This window comes from Corvus kubaryi, unplaced genomic scaffold (genome assembly GCF_017639235.1).
Source record: "Corvus kubaryi isolate FWS band 111438036 unplaced genomic scaffold, C.kubaryi_AGA036_p1.0 37354, whole genome shotgun sequence".
NCBI lineage: Eukaryota > Metazoa > Chordata > Aves > Passeriformes > Corvidae > Corvus > Corvus kubaryi.
In genome coordinates this window covers 1,567,148-1,581,190 of record NW_024581116.1, presented here as the reverse complement: position 1 = coordinate 1,581,190, position 14,043 = coordinate 1,567,148, and the positions used below count along the sequence as shown (strand labels likewise).

The following is a 14,043-nucleotide window of genomic DNA, read 5'->3' as shown; positions in this document are numbered from 1 at the left end:
TTAAATTTTAGTTCTCTGATTTTTTTCATCACTTCACTAGGAAACCTTCTCAAGCCAAAATCAATCTATAAAATGTGAGTGTGACCAAAATTTCATTGGATATAAAGGGAGCCAGGGGGAAAAAAGGTAATATGCTCACTGATTAATTATTTTTGATGACAGGCCACATGGTCTTTTCATTTCTGAGGATGGTAGGGAGTACAGTTTATTCACTCCTTCTCACAGAGAAGGGTGAGAAAAGAATAAAAAAATGATGCTTTTTTGTCATTTAAGAGAAGCTTTAGTACCACTGTAGTTTAGAACAGGGCTTGAAACTGGCTCCTAAGATGATTTTTCTGTTGCTCATACTCCTGAAAATCAGCCAAAAAGAGGGAAAAAGGGTCAGTCAGCACAGTAACACAGGGAAATCTTCCTGCATTTCCAGATGAAAACTTCAAGGGATGCTGGCAAGATGGAGGTGGGATGGAGACAGGATAGTGGTGGGGTGCAAGGAGGGTGGAGTAGAAGTCAGATGGGATAGAGGCAGGGTGGAGGGAAGCAGGAGGATCACGGAATCTCAGGATGGTTTGGGTGGGAAGGGACCTTAAAGATCATCCAGTTCCACCCCCTGCCACAGGCAGGGACACCTTCCCCTAGCCCAGGTTGCTCCAAGCCCTGTCCAGCCTGGCCTTGGACACTTCCAGGGATGCAGGGGCAGCCACAGCTTCTCTGGGCAACCTGTGTGATGCAGGTGGAGTTGAAAAGGGATGGGGGTGGGATGTAGGTGGGATTTAGGAAGGATACAGGCAGGTTGGAGGAGGAAAACCAGATGGGAGAGAAGTTGGCTGGAGGAGAGAAACAGGCAGGAAAAGGGATGGAGATGGGATAGCAAAGGGTGAGATACAGGTGGGATTCAGGAAAATTGCAGACAGGTAGGTGGAGGAAAACTAGATGGGATGGAGATAGGATGGAAGAGGGAAGCAGGAAGGATATGGATGAGATCAAGAGGGGATAAAGGTGGAATGCAGGTGGGACTGAGGAGGAATGCAGGCAGGTTGGAAGAGGAAAATGAGATGGAATGGGGTACGGCAGGAGGGGAGAAAGGCAGGAGGAAGGGAAGGGGATGGGATGGGATGGGATGGGATGGGACGGCAGACGGTGGAACACTTGTGGGATAGAGGAAGGTCAGAAGCAGACTGGAGGAGGGATACAGGCAGGATGGAGGTGGAATTGAGGAAGGATGCAGGGAGCTTAGGGGTATGAAAAGTAGGTGGGACGGGTGTCGACAGGAGGAAGGATGGAGGCAGGAGCAGGGAGGCAGAAGGAGGAATGGAGGCAGGAGCAGGGAAGCAGACAGGAGCAGGGATGGAGCCGGGAGCAGGGATGGGAGAAGGAGGGAAGCAGGAGCAGGGATGGAGCCGGGAGCAGGGATGGAAGGAGGGAGGGAGGCGGGCTCCGGGGGCGGGCAGCCGGCAGGATGCTGTCACGCCGGGGGCGGGCCGGCCCGGAATGACTCAGCCTCCGGGAGCTGCCCCGGCCGTGGCTACCGAGCGCTCGCGGGGCCGTGAGTCCCGGTGAGTCCCGGTGAGTCCCGGTGGGTGTCGGGGACGCGCATAAGAAGCGCAGCGGGCGCGGGTGCGGGCGCGGCGGCGGCGGGGACCGGTAAGGGAGGGGATGCTGTGGGGCGGGGGGAATGGGGCTCCCCCTTCCACGGCTCCGTGAGGGCCACGGAACACCCGCGGGGACAACAGCAGCAGCGTCTCCCGCTTTTTGCAGTGGCGTTTTGGGGGAATTTTGTCCGTGGCTAGTGCGGGGTGCGAAATGCGGCGTGAGGGAGGGGGATGCGCTGCGGAGCAGTGGTGCGGGTTGTTTCAGGGAAAATGAACCCTCAAAACTCGTCAAACCTTCAGGAAGGGTCGCGGGAGGAGAGAGGAAACCTTGTTTTTATGATAGAGACAGGAAAATCGCCGCAGCCCTGCTCGTCAGCTGACGCCGAGGTCGGTTTGGCACCCTGGGAACGTCCCGTGATGCACAGCCCAGCCTGGTTTGGACCAGGACCATGGCTTGGGAATGGCGCTGGAGGAGCTGCCGTGCATCTCTCTGGCCTGGAATGAATCTCTCACCCCTGTATCCCACTCTTAGGGATGCTCTGCGGGCGTGGTGCAGCAAAGAGCGCTTCCTTCTGGCATTTCCCTCTGGGTTGCAGATGAAGGGAAGGGATTTCCGTAGCACGGGGTGTCTGGGGGCTTGTGCAAGATTCCGGTTAATGGATTGGTCTGTAAGAAAAGAGGAAAAAAAAAATCAGTGCAGCTTCACTGGGGAGTAATCTCGTGCTTTGTGTGCATGGAAACTGCAGAGGTGAGTGCTGTAGCTTGTCTCAGGAGGGACTTACTTTGTCAGAGACAGCAACCAGGTCTAGTAGGGTTGAAATTAGATGATCTTTAGGATCCCTTCCAACCCAAACCTTTCTAGGATTCTGTTATCTGACCTGTGCCAGTGATCTGGGTTTGCTAGAAGGGAATAAGTGTGGGGAGGAGCGCCTCATGTTTTTTTCACTTGAAGAAAAAGTAATTCAAGCTTTGGTAATGCAGCGAGAGCTCTGATGAAGTCACCAGACCACGGGTTTGGTGCCGCCGAGCTCACCTGGTGACACAGCAGGCTGAGCTGGATCGGGATCCACAGCTGAACCTTTATGGCTTTGCTTTGTTTTGGCTCGGAGTCACAAGCCCTGGCAAAGAGAACAAAGGACAAAGCTCGGCCCGGGCGAACGGCTGGTGCTGAGCAGGACACATGGCTTGGGCTGTGCTGAGCACCCCTGGCTCTGGAGGAGTGGCGGATGTTGTGGAAGGGAGGGTGGGACAGCTTTTACCTTCCTCAGAGCCCTGGAGAAGGTATGGATGCCTCTGTCTGTGCCTGCAGGGGGTTGGCCCAGACAGTGCAGGAGCTGGGAGATGCTTCAGGGCTGTGACTTATCTGTGGTCTGACCTGCCTCGGCTGAGTCATGTGAGCTGGGCTCGGAATAGCCGGTTTGGGGGTTGGGTTGTTGTAGTTCTTGTTTTCCTTAAATAAAGTTAAATGGGACTTGTGGGCTTTGATTTTGGTGCAGAGGTGAAGGGATTTGCTGCTGTGGGCACTGCCTTGGCTGCTGGGAGGGCAATGTGGGATCCTGCTGATGTCTGGAATGACAGGGTTCAACTATCAGGAGCTGTGTCCATGAGAAAACAGGCAGGGAGCTGCCCCTGGCTCCCAGATGCGGTCAGGAGGGATGGAGACGGCACTTGGGTGGTGTCTCCTCCTTCCCTCCTCCTCTGCGACAGCACAGAGGGCTGTGGGTGGATGCTGCAGCACCAGCACAGCCACAGCCCTTCGGGTGCTCTCCTCCCTCGCAGGCTGCAGCTGCTCTGAGCAGCTCCTGCAGAGCCTTCGGCCTCGCTGCCCCCTCCTCGAGAGGGGCTGCACTCAGCTGGCTGAATCGTGAGTGTCCTGTCCCACCCAGGGTCAGGTGTGCTGGTGGGTGTTTATTTCCTGCTCATCCTTCAAGAAATGGCATCAGCAGATGCTTTGGATCCCAAAGTACTCTCTGGTCTCAGTCCAGGGGAAGGTGGAGCAACCTGAGGGGCTCTTTGCAAGCCCCAGACATCCTCCTGCCACCACCTGGGCAGTTCTGCAGGGTGAAGCTGCCCTGTCCTGGGAAGCCTTGTTTCTGTTTCCAGGCTGATGGGCTGTGGTGGGATGAGAGCTGTGGATCAGCCTTAGCCAGTGTTATCCTGAAACTGAGGCACCTCTGGAGACGTTGGGGGTGCAAAGGGAAGGGATCTGCTGGGGTTCCTGGAGAAACTCCTCTGACCTGTTTGCTGTGCACCAAGGGCCACAGATGGTGGGGTGCAGCAGCTGTGATGCAATTTTGGTTTTGGGCCTGCTGCTCTGGGGTTTAAACGGCTGTGAGGTTTTAGGAGGAGGAGGGGTGTGAGGAGGAGATAGCGGTGCTGGGGGAAGCAGCAGTGTGATAACGCTGCCAGGGGAAGCTCTTGCTGCTCGGATCAGCTGGGACAGGGGGGTGAGGGAGGAAATCAGCAGCTTTTTCTCGCTGTAGGGTCTCGGGGGTTGTTGTGGTTGGGCTGCACGTGACCCGTGGCTGGTGGGAATCTGTCCTGCCAGTCCTGTGCCTGTGTGTCCTATTTATAGACCTGCTGTACACAGGATGAAGCCAGGGAGAAGGGGGGGTTAGGGAGGAAAATATCCCACGGGATTGAGGATTTCCCCTTCCTTTTCCAGACAGATCTTGGGATACCTGGTGCCAGCTGAGAGTGTCAGCTGCCCACCACCCCAAACTTCACAGCCATAGGAGACCTCGTAGAATAATAGAAAGGTTTGGGTTGGAAGGGATGTTTAAAGGGCACTTAATTCCAACCCCTCTGCCACAGGCAGGGACACCTTCGTATATTTTAGCTGTATATCAGGTTGCTCAGAGCCCCCTCCAACCTGACATTGAATGTTTTTTGGGATGGGGCATCCCCCATCTCTTGGGGCAACCTGTTCCCTCACCGATGTCAGAGGGAACAATTCCTTCCCAATATCTCCTCTATCCCTGCCCTCTGGCAGTGGGAAACCATTCTTCTTGTCCTGTCCCTCCATCCTTTGTCCCAAGTCCCTCTCCAGCTCTCCTGGAGCCCCTTTAGGCACTGGAAGGGGCTCTGAGGTCTCCCTGGAGCCTTCTCTTCCCCAGGCTGGACACCCCCAGCTCTTTCATGACCCATAGGGAGGCTCCATGCCCAACAGGAGACTTGGCAAGAGGGTTTTTTTTTTTTTTGCCTAAAGATCCATCTGGCTCCCAGCTATTTGCTTTGCTGGGTTTGCTGGCCCTGGGCCATGTCCGTGGTGCAGATGCAAAGCAGCAGAGCTGAAACTCTGCCTGTTGGAGGGGAAACTTCTGGGATCGATTTTCAGTTCGGTTTCGGGTTGCCTGGAGTGTGTGGTCTGGTAACCCGAGGCCGGGAGATGTCCCGTGTCTGTCCCTCAGAAGCTGGGTGCGAGCAGAGCAGCGCACCGATGCCTGGCAGGGTGGTTTTCAGCCTGTCAGCAGATTAACAAACATCCTGCTGGAAAAAACAAAGTGTAATCATGTGACTTCAGGCCTCAAAAACGCCTCCTGCCTGTGCTATGGGAAACACCGAGCTGACTGCAGGAAGTGCAGAGGATTTTGCGGGTTGATATTTGTGTAGGTGCGTATTTTATTTAAGATTTTCCATTAAAAAGGTGCTTCAGCTCAGGCTGGTTACCTGCAGGCTTCCTGTGGCCTGTCGTAGGCAAAAAAGCACAGTTGCATTAGAAATGTGTATTTATTTTCCTGGGTGTAACCTGCTTCCTGCTGTGTAAGCAGGGGAGCACTGCCAGCGAGTCCCTTGCCTGCAGGAACCTCTAACCAAAGAAAATACTCATGAAACCCCTGCAAACACGCATAAAACCCCTTCAGAGAGGTGAGATTTAAGAGTGGGAGGACCCATGTGCTGCTGAAACTCTTTTTGGGTTGAGCATCCTGCTGAAAGCGCAGAGAAGGGGGAACAAATAAATGGTGGGAAGGAGGAGTGGGAAAGGAGAAAAAAAACCCTTTTATACAGTGAGCTGCAGCCGCCTGGGCTCGCTGCTGCCAGAAAGTAGGACACTCCTGCTGGGTTTTCTACTCTGGAAAGGCTAAACTTGGCTGGGAGTGGGTGGAAGCAGCCGGCAGGGAGGTGTGTGTGTGTCTCCCATCCCCATCCCCTGCTCATCCAGCTCTGCTGCTGTGGGGCTGCCGAGCTGCTGGCAGGAGCTGCGTGTCCGGTTTAAGCCCGGGCTTGCAAAGGTGATTACATGTTGAGCTTGATGAGATGAGCAGGAATTAAAGCCTGGATATCTCTGCCGTGGAGGATCCGAGGTCCGGGGTGGATGTGGGGCTGGTGGGAGGGAGCTGGGAGGGTTTGGAGGAGGAGGAGGGTGCCCTGGTGTGTTTGCAGAGATAAAGGAGCTCGTGGCCTCGTGATGTGTCTGAGTCAGGCGTGGGGACGAGGTACAAGTGGCTGCTGGCGCTGGGGGTTAATTTGGAGTTGGGCAATTCAGTGTGAATTAGGTTAAAGGAGAGCAGGGAAACCAGGGAGCCCTGGAATGTCTGTGGGCTGGGTGGTGCTTGTGCTCCTGCATGGGAGGCTCTAGGCCATTCTTTCCTGTTCCTGGATTTCCTCTGCACCTCTGATCCCCAAACTTGGGCTTTCCTCATGCCCTGCACCTCTCTGGAGAAAAGCCCCAGTGGCAGGGGAGCAGGGGACAGCAGCCGCAGACAGCTCTGGTGAATGCTGACCCCCCCGTGCATGGGCAGGGGGTCACACCTGGGACTGTGACCCCAATCTGGGTCCCCAGGGCAGCAGGCTGGGCAAAATGAGGCTGTAAAGTCCAAAAATGTACTTTGGAGTAATATCTTTAAAGGGAAGAGCAGGGCCAGGGCCTGTCAAGTCTCGTGCCTGAAGTTTGCTGTGGAGGTGGGATGCCACTTATTCCTTCTCCTGGTCCTTATTCTTCGTTTTTGTGGAAGTAAACACAGGTTTTAATACCCTCCAAATCCCTTGGATCTGCTTCAAAAGGTATTTTCCTGCTGCTGCTAATCCTGTAGTGGTCAACAAACAAGGCTGCCTTTATCTGATTTCTCCTGAGCTGCAGGAGGGGGGTTGTTACTCTGTTCTTGTGTCTCTCCTGACCTTTGGGGGAACTGGGGATCTGGAGGGACACCTGGTGCAGCCACACATTTTATCCTCCCACGTGTTGCTGCAGCTGAGCCCAGTTTGGGGATGTTTCCAACAATGCTCCAATCTGGCTGCAGGTGGAGTGTCCCGTTCCGTAGCCAAGATGTGGCCGTCCGTGTCCCTGCTGTGTGTCCTGGTGGCCTTCGCCAACGCTCGCAGCGTTCCCTACTTCCCTCCTCTCTCCGATGACCTGGTCAACCACATAAACAAGCTCAACACCACCTGGAAGGTGAGTACTGGCCTGATGATTTGGGGATGTTTTTTTGGATGCACTGCTGACAGTCTGCATGTGGGATTTAGTGGCCGAGCTTTGGGAGTGTCACCACAGTGGTGACATCAATCCAGCCTTGTTCCCAGCTGACTTTTCCAGTGAGGTGATGTTCTCAGGGGTTCCTGCAGTGACAGGGGACTGTGGAGCTCCTCCTTGGAGCAGAGCAGGATGGATTTGTGGAGTAGAAGCAATGTAAGAGGAGGAAACTCTGCAGGAGGCTGGAAACAAGCAGCGAGCGTCCAGTTATTGGTGACCTGTCCCTCCTTGGCCCAAAGCCTCGAGCTGGACCTTACTGGTCCTGATGGGCTGATCCTGGCCTGTGTTCTGTGTCTGTAGGTGGTTGGCTTTTGGCCCCTGGGCTGTGCAGCAATCCCAGACTCTGGCTGGGATTCAGGGAGCTCTGGAGCACCAGGCTGTGGTCCCAGCCATGCTATTGGCGGCTCTGGAGAGTCGTGTCCCAATTCTGTGTGTCTCTTCCCAGGCGGGGCACAACTTCCACAATGCTGACATGAGCTACGTGAAGAAGCTCTGTGGCACCTTCCTGGGTGGGCCCAAGCTCCCTGAGAGGTGAGTGCAGGGAGGAGAAGGTGGCACTGCAGTAAAAGCTTGTGTGGATCTTCCATGAGCACCTGGAGTGGGTGAGGGGCTCTCCTGGCAGGCTGTGGGCAGCAGGGTGGACATTGGTGGAGCTTGGTGGACCTTGTTCATGGAATTAAGCACAGAGCACACGTGAGGGGGAAAATCCATCCAGTGTTCTGCCAGATACTTGAGCAAGTTGTGCAATTTGTTACCCTTGAAAGTGAACCCGCCAGAGGAGCTGCTGACCTCCGCTGAGGACATCACAAGTATTTATGCTCCTTCTGTAAGCAAACAACAGCCCTCGTCCTCCAGGTCACCTTCAGAGGAGGTTGGAGAGTGCAGTGCACCCAGTCGTGGGTCGCTGCTGCTCCTGTGACAGCGTTTCCCTCTCCTCACAGGGTGGATTTTGCTGCAGACGTGGAGCTGCCTGATAACTTCGACTCGCGGACGCAGTGGCCCAACTGCCCCACCATCAGCGAGATAAGAGACCAGGGCTCCTGTGGCTCCTGCTGGGTAAGGATAGGGGTGGTTTCATGTTGTGTTGATAAAATTTGCTGGGCAAAACCTATGCTTTTGAAATTGCTGGTGAGCCCCCTGCCATGGGCAGGGACACCTTCCACTTTCCCAGGTTGCTCCAAGCCCTGCCCAGCCTGGCCTTGGACACTTCCAGGGATCCAGGGGCAGCCACAGCTTCTCTGGGCAACCTGTGCCAGGGCCTCCCCACCCTCACAGGGGAGAATTCCTTCCCAATATCCCATCCATCCCTGCCCTCTGGCAGTGGGAAGCCATTCCCTGTATCCTGTCCCTCCATCCCTTGTCCCAAGTCCCTCTCCAGTTCTCCTGGAGCCCCTTTAGGCTCTGGAAGGGACTCTGAGGTCTCCCTGGGTTTTTCCAGGTGAACAGCCCCAGCTCTCCCAGCCTGCCTCCAGAGCAGAGGGGCTCCAGCCCTTGGAGCACCTTTGCTGCCCTTTGTGGGGGGACGCTGTGGGATGCTGCAGTCTCTGAGCTCCTGGGTGGCTTCTCCCAGCCAGGCCATGCCTGCTGCACTCATTTCCAGGAGGTTTCCTGATTTCTCTCCCGTGACCATCTCTAATGGGTGTTTTGGGGTTGCCCTCAGGCTTTTGGCGCCGTGGAAGCGATTTCAGACCGGATCTGTGTCCACACCAACGCCAAGGTCAGCGTGGAGGTCTCAGCTGAGGACCTGCTGTCGTGCTGTGGCTTCGAGTGTGGCATGGGGTGAGCTGCTCCTGGTCCTTGTGCACTGGGAAGGTGGTTGGGAGGAGCAGGGACAGACCCTGGAGGTGCTGATTGCTTCAGCCCTACCTTCATTACCTCCCTAACGAGCAGGAAGCTCCTCCAGAGGTTTGTGGGGTGGATGAGGGAGTTAGGTGGGAACAGAAAGGTGATTCCAGGGACTGACAGTCCCTCTGGGACACATCCTGCCCTCAGCATCGTGGATGGTGATGGCTGCAAGCACACAGTGATGCTGTCCCACACAGAGCTGGCAGCTGCCGAAGCTAAGGGAAAGATCTTTCATAGTCCCAGATCCTTGGTTTTCAGGCACTATGGCTTTTCCAATTGTTGAGCACAGGGTGGGGAGTTGAGTCTCCAAGTCCTGTTGCTGCGGGCAGCAGAAGCTGATCAGGGACCTGGTAAGGAGGCACTTTGGGATGTGGAGCCATGGGTGTTCTTGGTTCTCTTCCTGAGGCTTTGGTGTCTCAAGGCAAATCCCAGGGAAGGCAGGAACGGACTGAAAAAAGGTTTTATGTGCCCGAAGCTTCCCTTGAACCATCACAGGCTGGCTCCATTCCCCTGCCTCTCCCAGAATGGGATGGCTGGGGCTGGAGCTGGTGCCTCTTCCCCCAGGTGCAATGGTGGTTACCCCTCCGGCGCGTGGAGGTACTGGACAGAGAGGGGCCTCGTGTCCGGGGGTCTCTACGACTCCCACGTGGGTAAGTCCTGGCAGATACCTGTGGGAAAGCAGAGGAGCATCTCTGCTTGGTTAAGGTTCATGTTTTCTGGGATGCTTCGCTCCTGGTCTGCATCCTTGTGGCTGTTCCCTCCTTCAACTCGAGCACCTCTGCAGCCCCAGCTGGCTGCTCCTGCCCCCGTGGCTCCTTCTGGTCACTCCTTGGGGACAAGGGTCCCTGAGCAGCACCCAGAGGCAGGAGGCCCATTTGGGAAGGGAGCCAGGAACCCTTAACAACCTCCCAGGGTTCCTGTTTCCATAGCAGGAATGAATCAGGCTGTGAATTTTGTGTTGTTGCTGGTTTTGAATCAGTTCAATACACTTTGGATGAGGTGGGGAGTCTTCCTGACAAGTTTCCCCTTCAAAAAATAACTTCCAGACTGGAACCCTCTGCCTTCTCCTGGCATGACCATCAGTTGGTTCATGTTTCCACCTTTTCCATCACCTTTTGGAGAGCGAGGTGGTGGGAAGCAGGTCTGGAGGGAAACCCGTTGCTGATGGAGGGATTGCCCATCTGGCAGGCGAAGACCTTCTCCTGCACCCCACTGATTTATGGGGTTCCTGGGGCAGAAACGCCCTTTCTTGGGGCTTCTGGTGCCTTCTCCAGTGTGGCTGTTGGGATCTTTGGGGACAGCCAGTTGATGTCACCTCTGTCCTGGACAGGCTGCCGGCCCTACTCCATCCCACCCTGCGAGCACCATGTCAATGGCAGCCGGCCCCCCTGCACCGGGGAGGGAGGGAGCACCCCGAGATGCAGCCGGCACTGTGAGCCTGGGTACTCACCCTCATACAAGGAGGACAAGCACTATGGTAAGGGAGCTGCTCTTTGTGGCATCAGGGCGGGCTTGGCAGGACCAGACCCATCCCTGGTGGTTATTTCCTGTGCCCTGTCCCTGGAGGCTCCAGTCTGGTGGTCCTGGAGCAAACCTGAGCGGGGCAGATGCACAGTTTGTGTTTGCTGAGACTCAGCTGGGAAAGGGGGAACTGGTGGAGCTGGTTTGAGTCCTCATGGTGCACGTGGCTGGCTTGAAGAGTGTGGTGCTGAGCCCCATCTGGTGTCAAAGCCAACTCCAAGTCTCCTTGGCAGCAGCCAGCCTGGTACATTTAGGATAATCCGGCTGTTTCCTGGAGATTTGTCTTCTCCTTGAGCCTTTTGGGTTGTTTTAAAAAAGGAGGATGTACAAGGAGAAAATGTCCCTTCCCACTAAAGCTGTCTGGAATAGGTCTGTGGGTACAGAATAGGACTCAGATTAAATAATTCCCTGTGGAAGAGTGCTGGCTGGAGCCCACTTTTCCTGCCTGGCTGCGTCAGGAGCCTCTGGAGCAGCTGGGTTTGAGTTTAACCTGAATTTAGATGCAAGAGGCCTCTTGCAGGGTCATACTGAGCAGGCTTGGTCGAGCCATCCTGTGTGGCCTGACAACGCCATCCTAATGGTGGGAATTCTTTTCCTTTAAGGCATCACATCCTACGGCGTCCCTCGCAGTGAGAAGGAAATCATGGCTGAGATCTACAAGAACGGCCCAGTGGAAGGAGCCTTCATTGTCTATGACGATTTCCTGATGTACAAATCAGGTGAGCAGCAGCACTGGGTCTGTGGGGGGAGCCCTGTTCCCTGCTTCATCCATAGGGTCCCTGTTTTTGTGGCCCTGGTCTGTCTTCTCCAGTGTGGGAGGAGATGTCAAGCTCACACTCGAGTATCTGGTGTGGCAAGGACGTGGGCAGATGCCATCTCCTGCATCCCTGGGTTTATAGCAAGGGGGAAAGGTGCTTGGGACTGGCTCAGGGAGGGAGCCCTAATGGGAACCACCCCAAAGTCCAGCTGACAGCAACAGCTCAGATTTTAGGACCTCAAATCTCTTGTTCTGATCTGCCTTTGAGCCCCTTGGGGAATGTCTCTGGTGCGTGCTCAGCTGGTGCTGAGTGTCAGTCACAGAGTCATGGAATGGTTTGGGTGGGAAGATAATGATTAAAAAATCATCTCATTTGAGATGAGGAACATGGGCAGGGACACCTTCCACTATCCCAGGTTGCTCCAAGCCCTGCCCAGCCTGGCCTTGGACACTTCCAGGGATCCAGGGGCAGCCACAGCTTCTCTGGGCAACCTGTGCCAGGGCCTCCCCACCCTCACAGGGAAGAATTTCCTCCTAACACCCAACCTAAATCTCCCATCTTTTAGTTTAAAACCTTTCCCTCTTGTCCTATCACCATCCCCCCATGCGGAACTCCTTCCTCCAGACTCTGCACTAAGTTTCAGTTTCGCATTCAACCAAAAGCCCCTCCTCAGCCTCTCTGGGGGCTGTGATACCGGCTGTGCCCCGGGCTGTGAGCGCTCTGCAGTGTGCACATTTTGGGGTGTTTTTCCCTTGCAGGGGTCTACCAGCACGTGTCTGGGGAGCAGGTGGGAGGCCACGCCATCCGCATCCTGGGCTGGGGCGTGGAGAACGACACTCCGTACTGGCTGGTGGCCAACTCCTGGAACACCGACTGGGGGGAGAATGGTGAGAGCCGCCGGGAATCCCCGCCCCGTTCCCGTGGTGGGATGATGGATAGGTGGAGAGGGTGACTTTCTTTTTTTCTTTTTTTTTGCTCTTGGTGTTCTCCCAGGCTTCTTCAAAATCCTGCGAGGAGAGGACCACTGTGGCATCGAGTCCGAGGTTGTGGCCGGCATCCCCAGGACGGAGCAGTACTGGAAGAGGATGTAACTCTGATCAAACCACAAATAATCCTGAGTCCCTGATGCTTTTAACTGATAGCGGGTTGGATGCAGAGACCCCCCCTTCTAAAAGAGACTCTAGTTCAGGTTACTTTATTAAAGCTTTTTATTTTTTTTTTTTTTCCATTTTTGTTGGTTGGGGGTTTTTTTTGTTTTGTTTTAAATTTTTGGGTTTGTTTTTTAAATGGTATGGTGGAGCTGGAGGTGGAACTGCTCTCTGGCAACCTCCTGCTCCTGGTGGGTCACAGCAGGACATTGGGGGCATTCCCTGCTCAGAGGACTGCTGGAGAGCTCACTGGCCTCTTGGAATTTGGTTAGCCTGGACCCCTTCCAGCCCAGTTTGCTACTGGGAGGGCAGGAAACAGTAGCTTTGTGCTGGGATTAGGGACTTGGTGGGGCAGCAGAGGTGGATGCTGCTGGAAAGCCATGGCTAGGGGGGACTGTGCACCCCCAGATGGGTTGATCTGACTGTTACCACCTGAAACAAGCAGGGAAGAATTTCCTGTGAGTGCGTGCCTTGAATTGGCTAAATTTAGACCTATCAACGACAAAATACTGCTGAACTTGATGTGGGGGTGGCTCTGGCCAGGGCTGCCTGCCCCAAGTCCCTCGTGCATCACCTGCTCTGCTCCATCCTTCTGGCTTTTCAAACCACTTCTTCCTCAGCTGTTCACTGGCTTTTTTATCTGCTGTACTCTGGGGTTGTTGATGCTGGGGAAGGGCCTGGCTGGAGCTCCATGAGCCTGTGATCAAATATCCTGCAAGCAGCTGCGAGGGAGCTGGGAAAAGCAAAGCCCTTCTCCTCCGTGGCTGAGCAGCTTGATGTGTGCAGGTCATGCCTGGGCAAGGGTGCAGCACCCAAATTTGGGGTGCTTTGGGGCTGCAGGTGCTGAATGTTGAGATGAGGGATGGTTCCCAAGTCTGCTGCAGGCAGCTCAAGCAGATGCTTGGAGGTGTCTCACTAACTTGGACACAATTAAAGCTTTTTTTTCTTGAACCACAGGCATTAAGGAAGGTAAAAAACCTTATTTTTGTTACTGGGGGAGGTGTAACAGGTTGTGTACAGGAGGAATCATGCGATTTGCCAACACTAATATAGCGAAGAGCTTTTCTTTTTTTAATTTTAAAGCACAAAATCTATTACTGAGCTGAGGCTATGGGTCTGAAACGTGTGAAGCAGGCTCTCCATGCACTGTAAAATAGCCCCTTACCTCTGCTTGCTCAGACACCAGTGAGGCAGAGCTGTGCTGTATTTGGCTGGAACACCTGTGCCAATAAATGATTTCTCCAGTGTCTCGGCTCCTGGCCCGTGGTTGCTTCTGCCTGACTTCCACCACCTCAGGTGGGTGTCTGGTGTGGAAGCCAGGTGAGACCCTTGTGTCTTCAGAGAGTGGTTTGGGTTGGAAGGGACCTTAAAGCTCATCCAGTTCCACCCTCTGCCATGGCCAGGGACACCTCCCACTATCCCAGGTTGCTCCAAGCCCCGTCCAACCTGGCCTTGGACACTTCCAGGGATCCAGGGGCAGCCACAGCTTCTTTGGGCACCCTGTGCCAGGGCCTCACCACCCTCACAGCCAGAAATTCCTTCCCCATATCCCATCCATGCCTTGTCCCAAGTCCCTCTCCAGCTCTCCTGGAGCCCTTTTAGGCATTGGAAGGGGCTCTGAGGTCTCCTTGGATCCTTCTCCAGGTGAGCACCCCCAGCTCTCCCAGCCCGGCTCCAGAGCAGAGGGGCTCCAGCCCTTGGAGCATCTCCGG

At 55.0% G+C, this 14,043-nt stretch overlaps 1 protein-coding gene across 5 annotated transcripts; it reads left to right on the top strand.

Moving 5' to 3' along the window:
* Positions 1-1,461: 1,461 nt before the first annotated feature.
* CTSB (cathepsin B) lies at positions 1,462-13,578 on the top strand. Of its 5 annotated transcripts, none has more exons than XM_042032783.1 (10): positions 1,462-1,563; positions 6,830-6,981; positions 7,505-7,590; positions 8,001-8,115; positions 8,720-8,838; positions 9,469-9,554; positions 10,235-10,381; positions 11,028-11,144; positions 11,942-12,070; positions 12,177-13,578. In XM_042032783.1, exons 2-10 carry the CDS (start codon positions 6,856-6,858, stop codon positions 12,272-12,274), a joined length of 1,023 nt encoding a protein of 340 aa, XP_041888717.1. In that variant the 5' UTR covers positions 1,462-1,563; positions 6,830-6,855; the 3' UTR covers positions 12,275-13,578. The 5 variants fall into 5 exon arrangements, with proteins under 5 accessions (XP_041888717.1, XP_041888714.1, XP_041888715.1 ...); XM_042032780.1 differs by having other exon boundaries at positions 1,465-1,573; XM_042032781.1 differs by having other exon boundaries at positions 1,472-1,553.
* Positions 13,579-14,043: the final 465 nt, after the last annotated feature.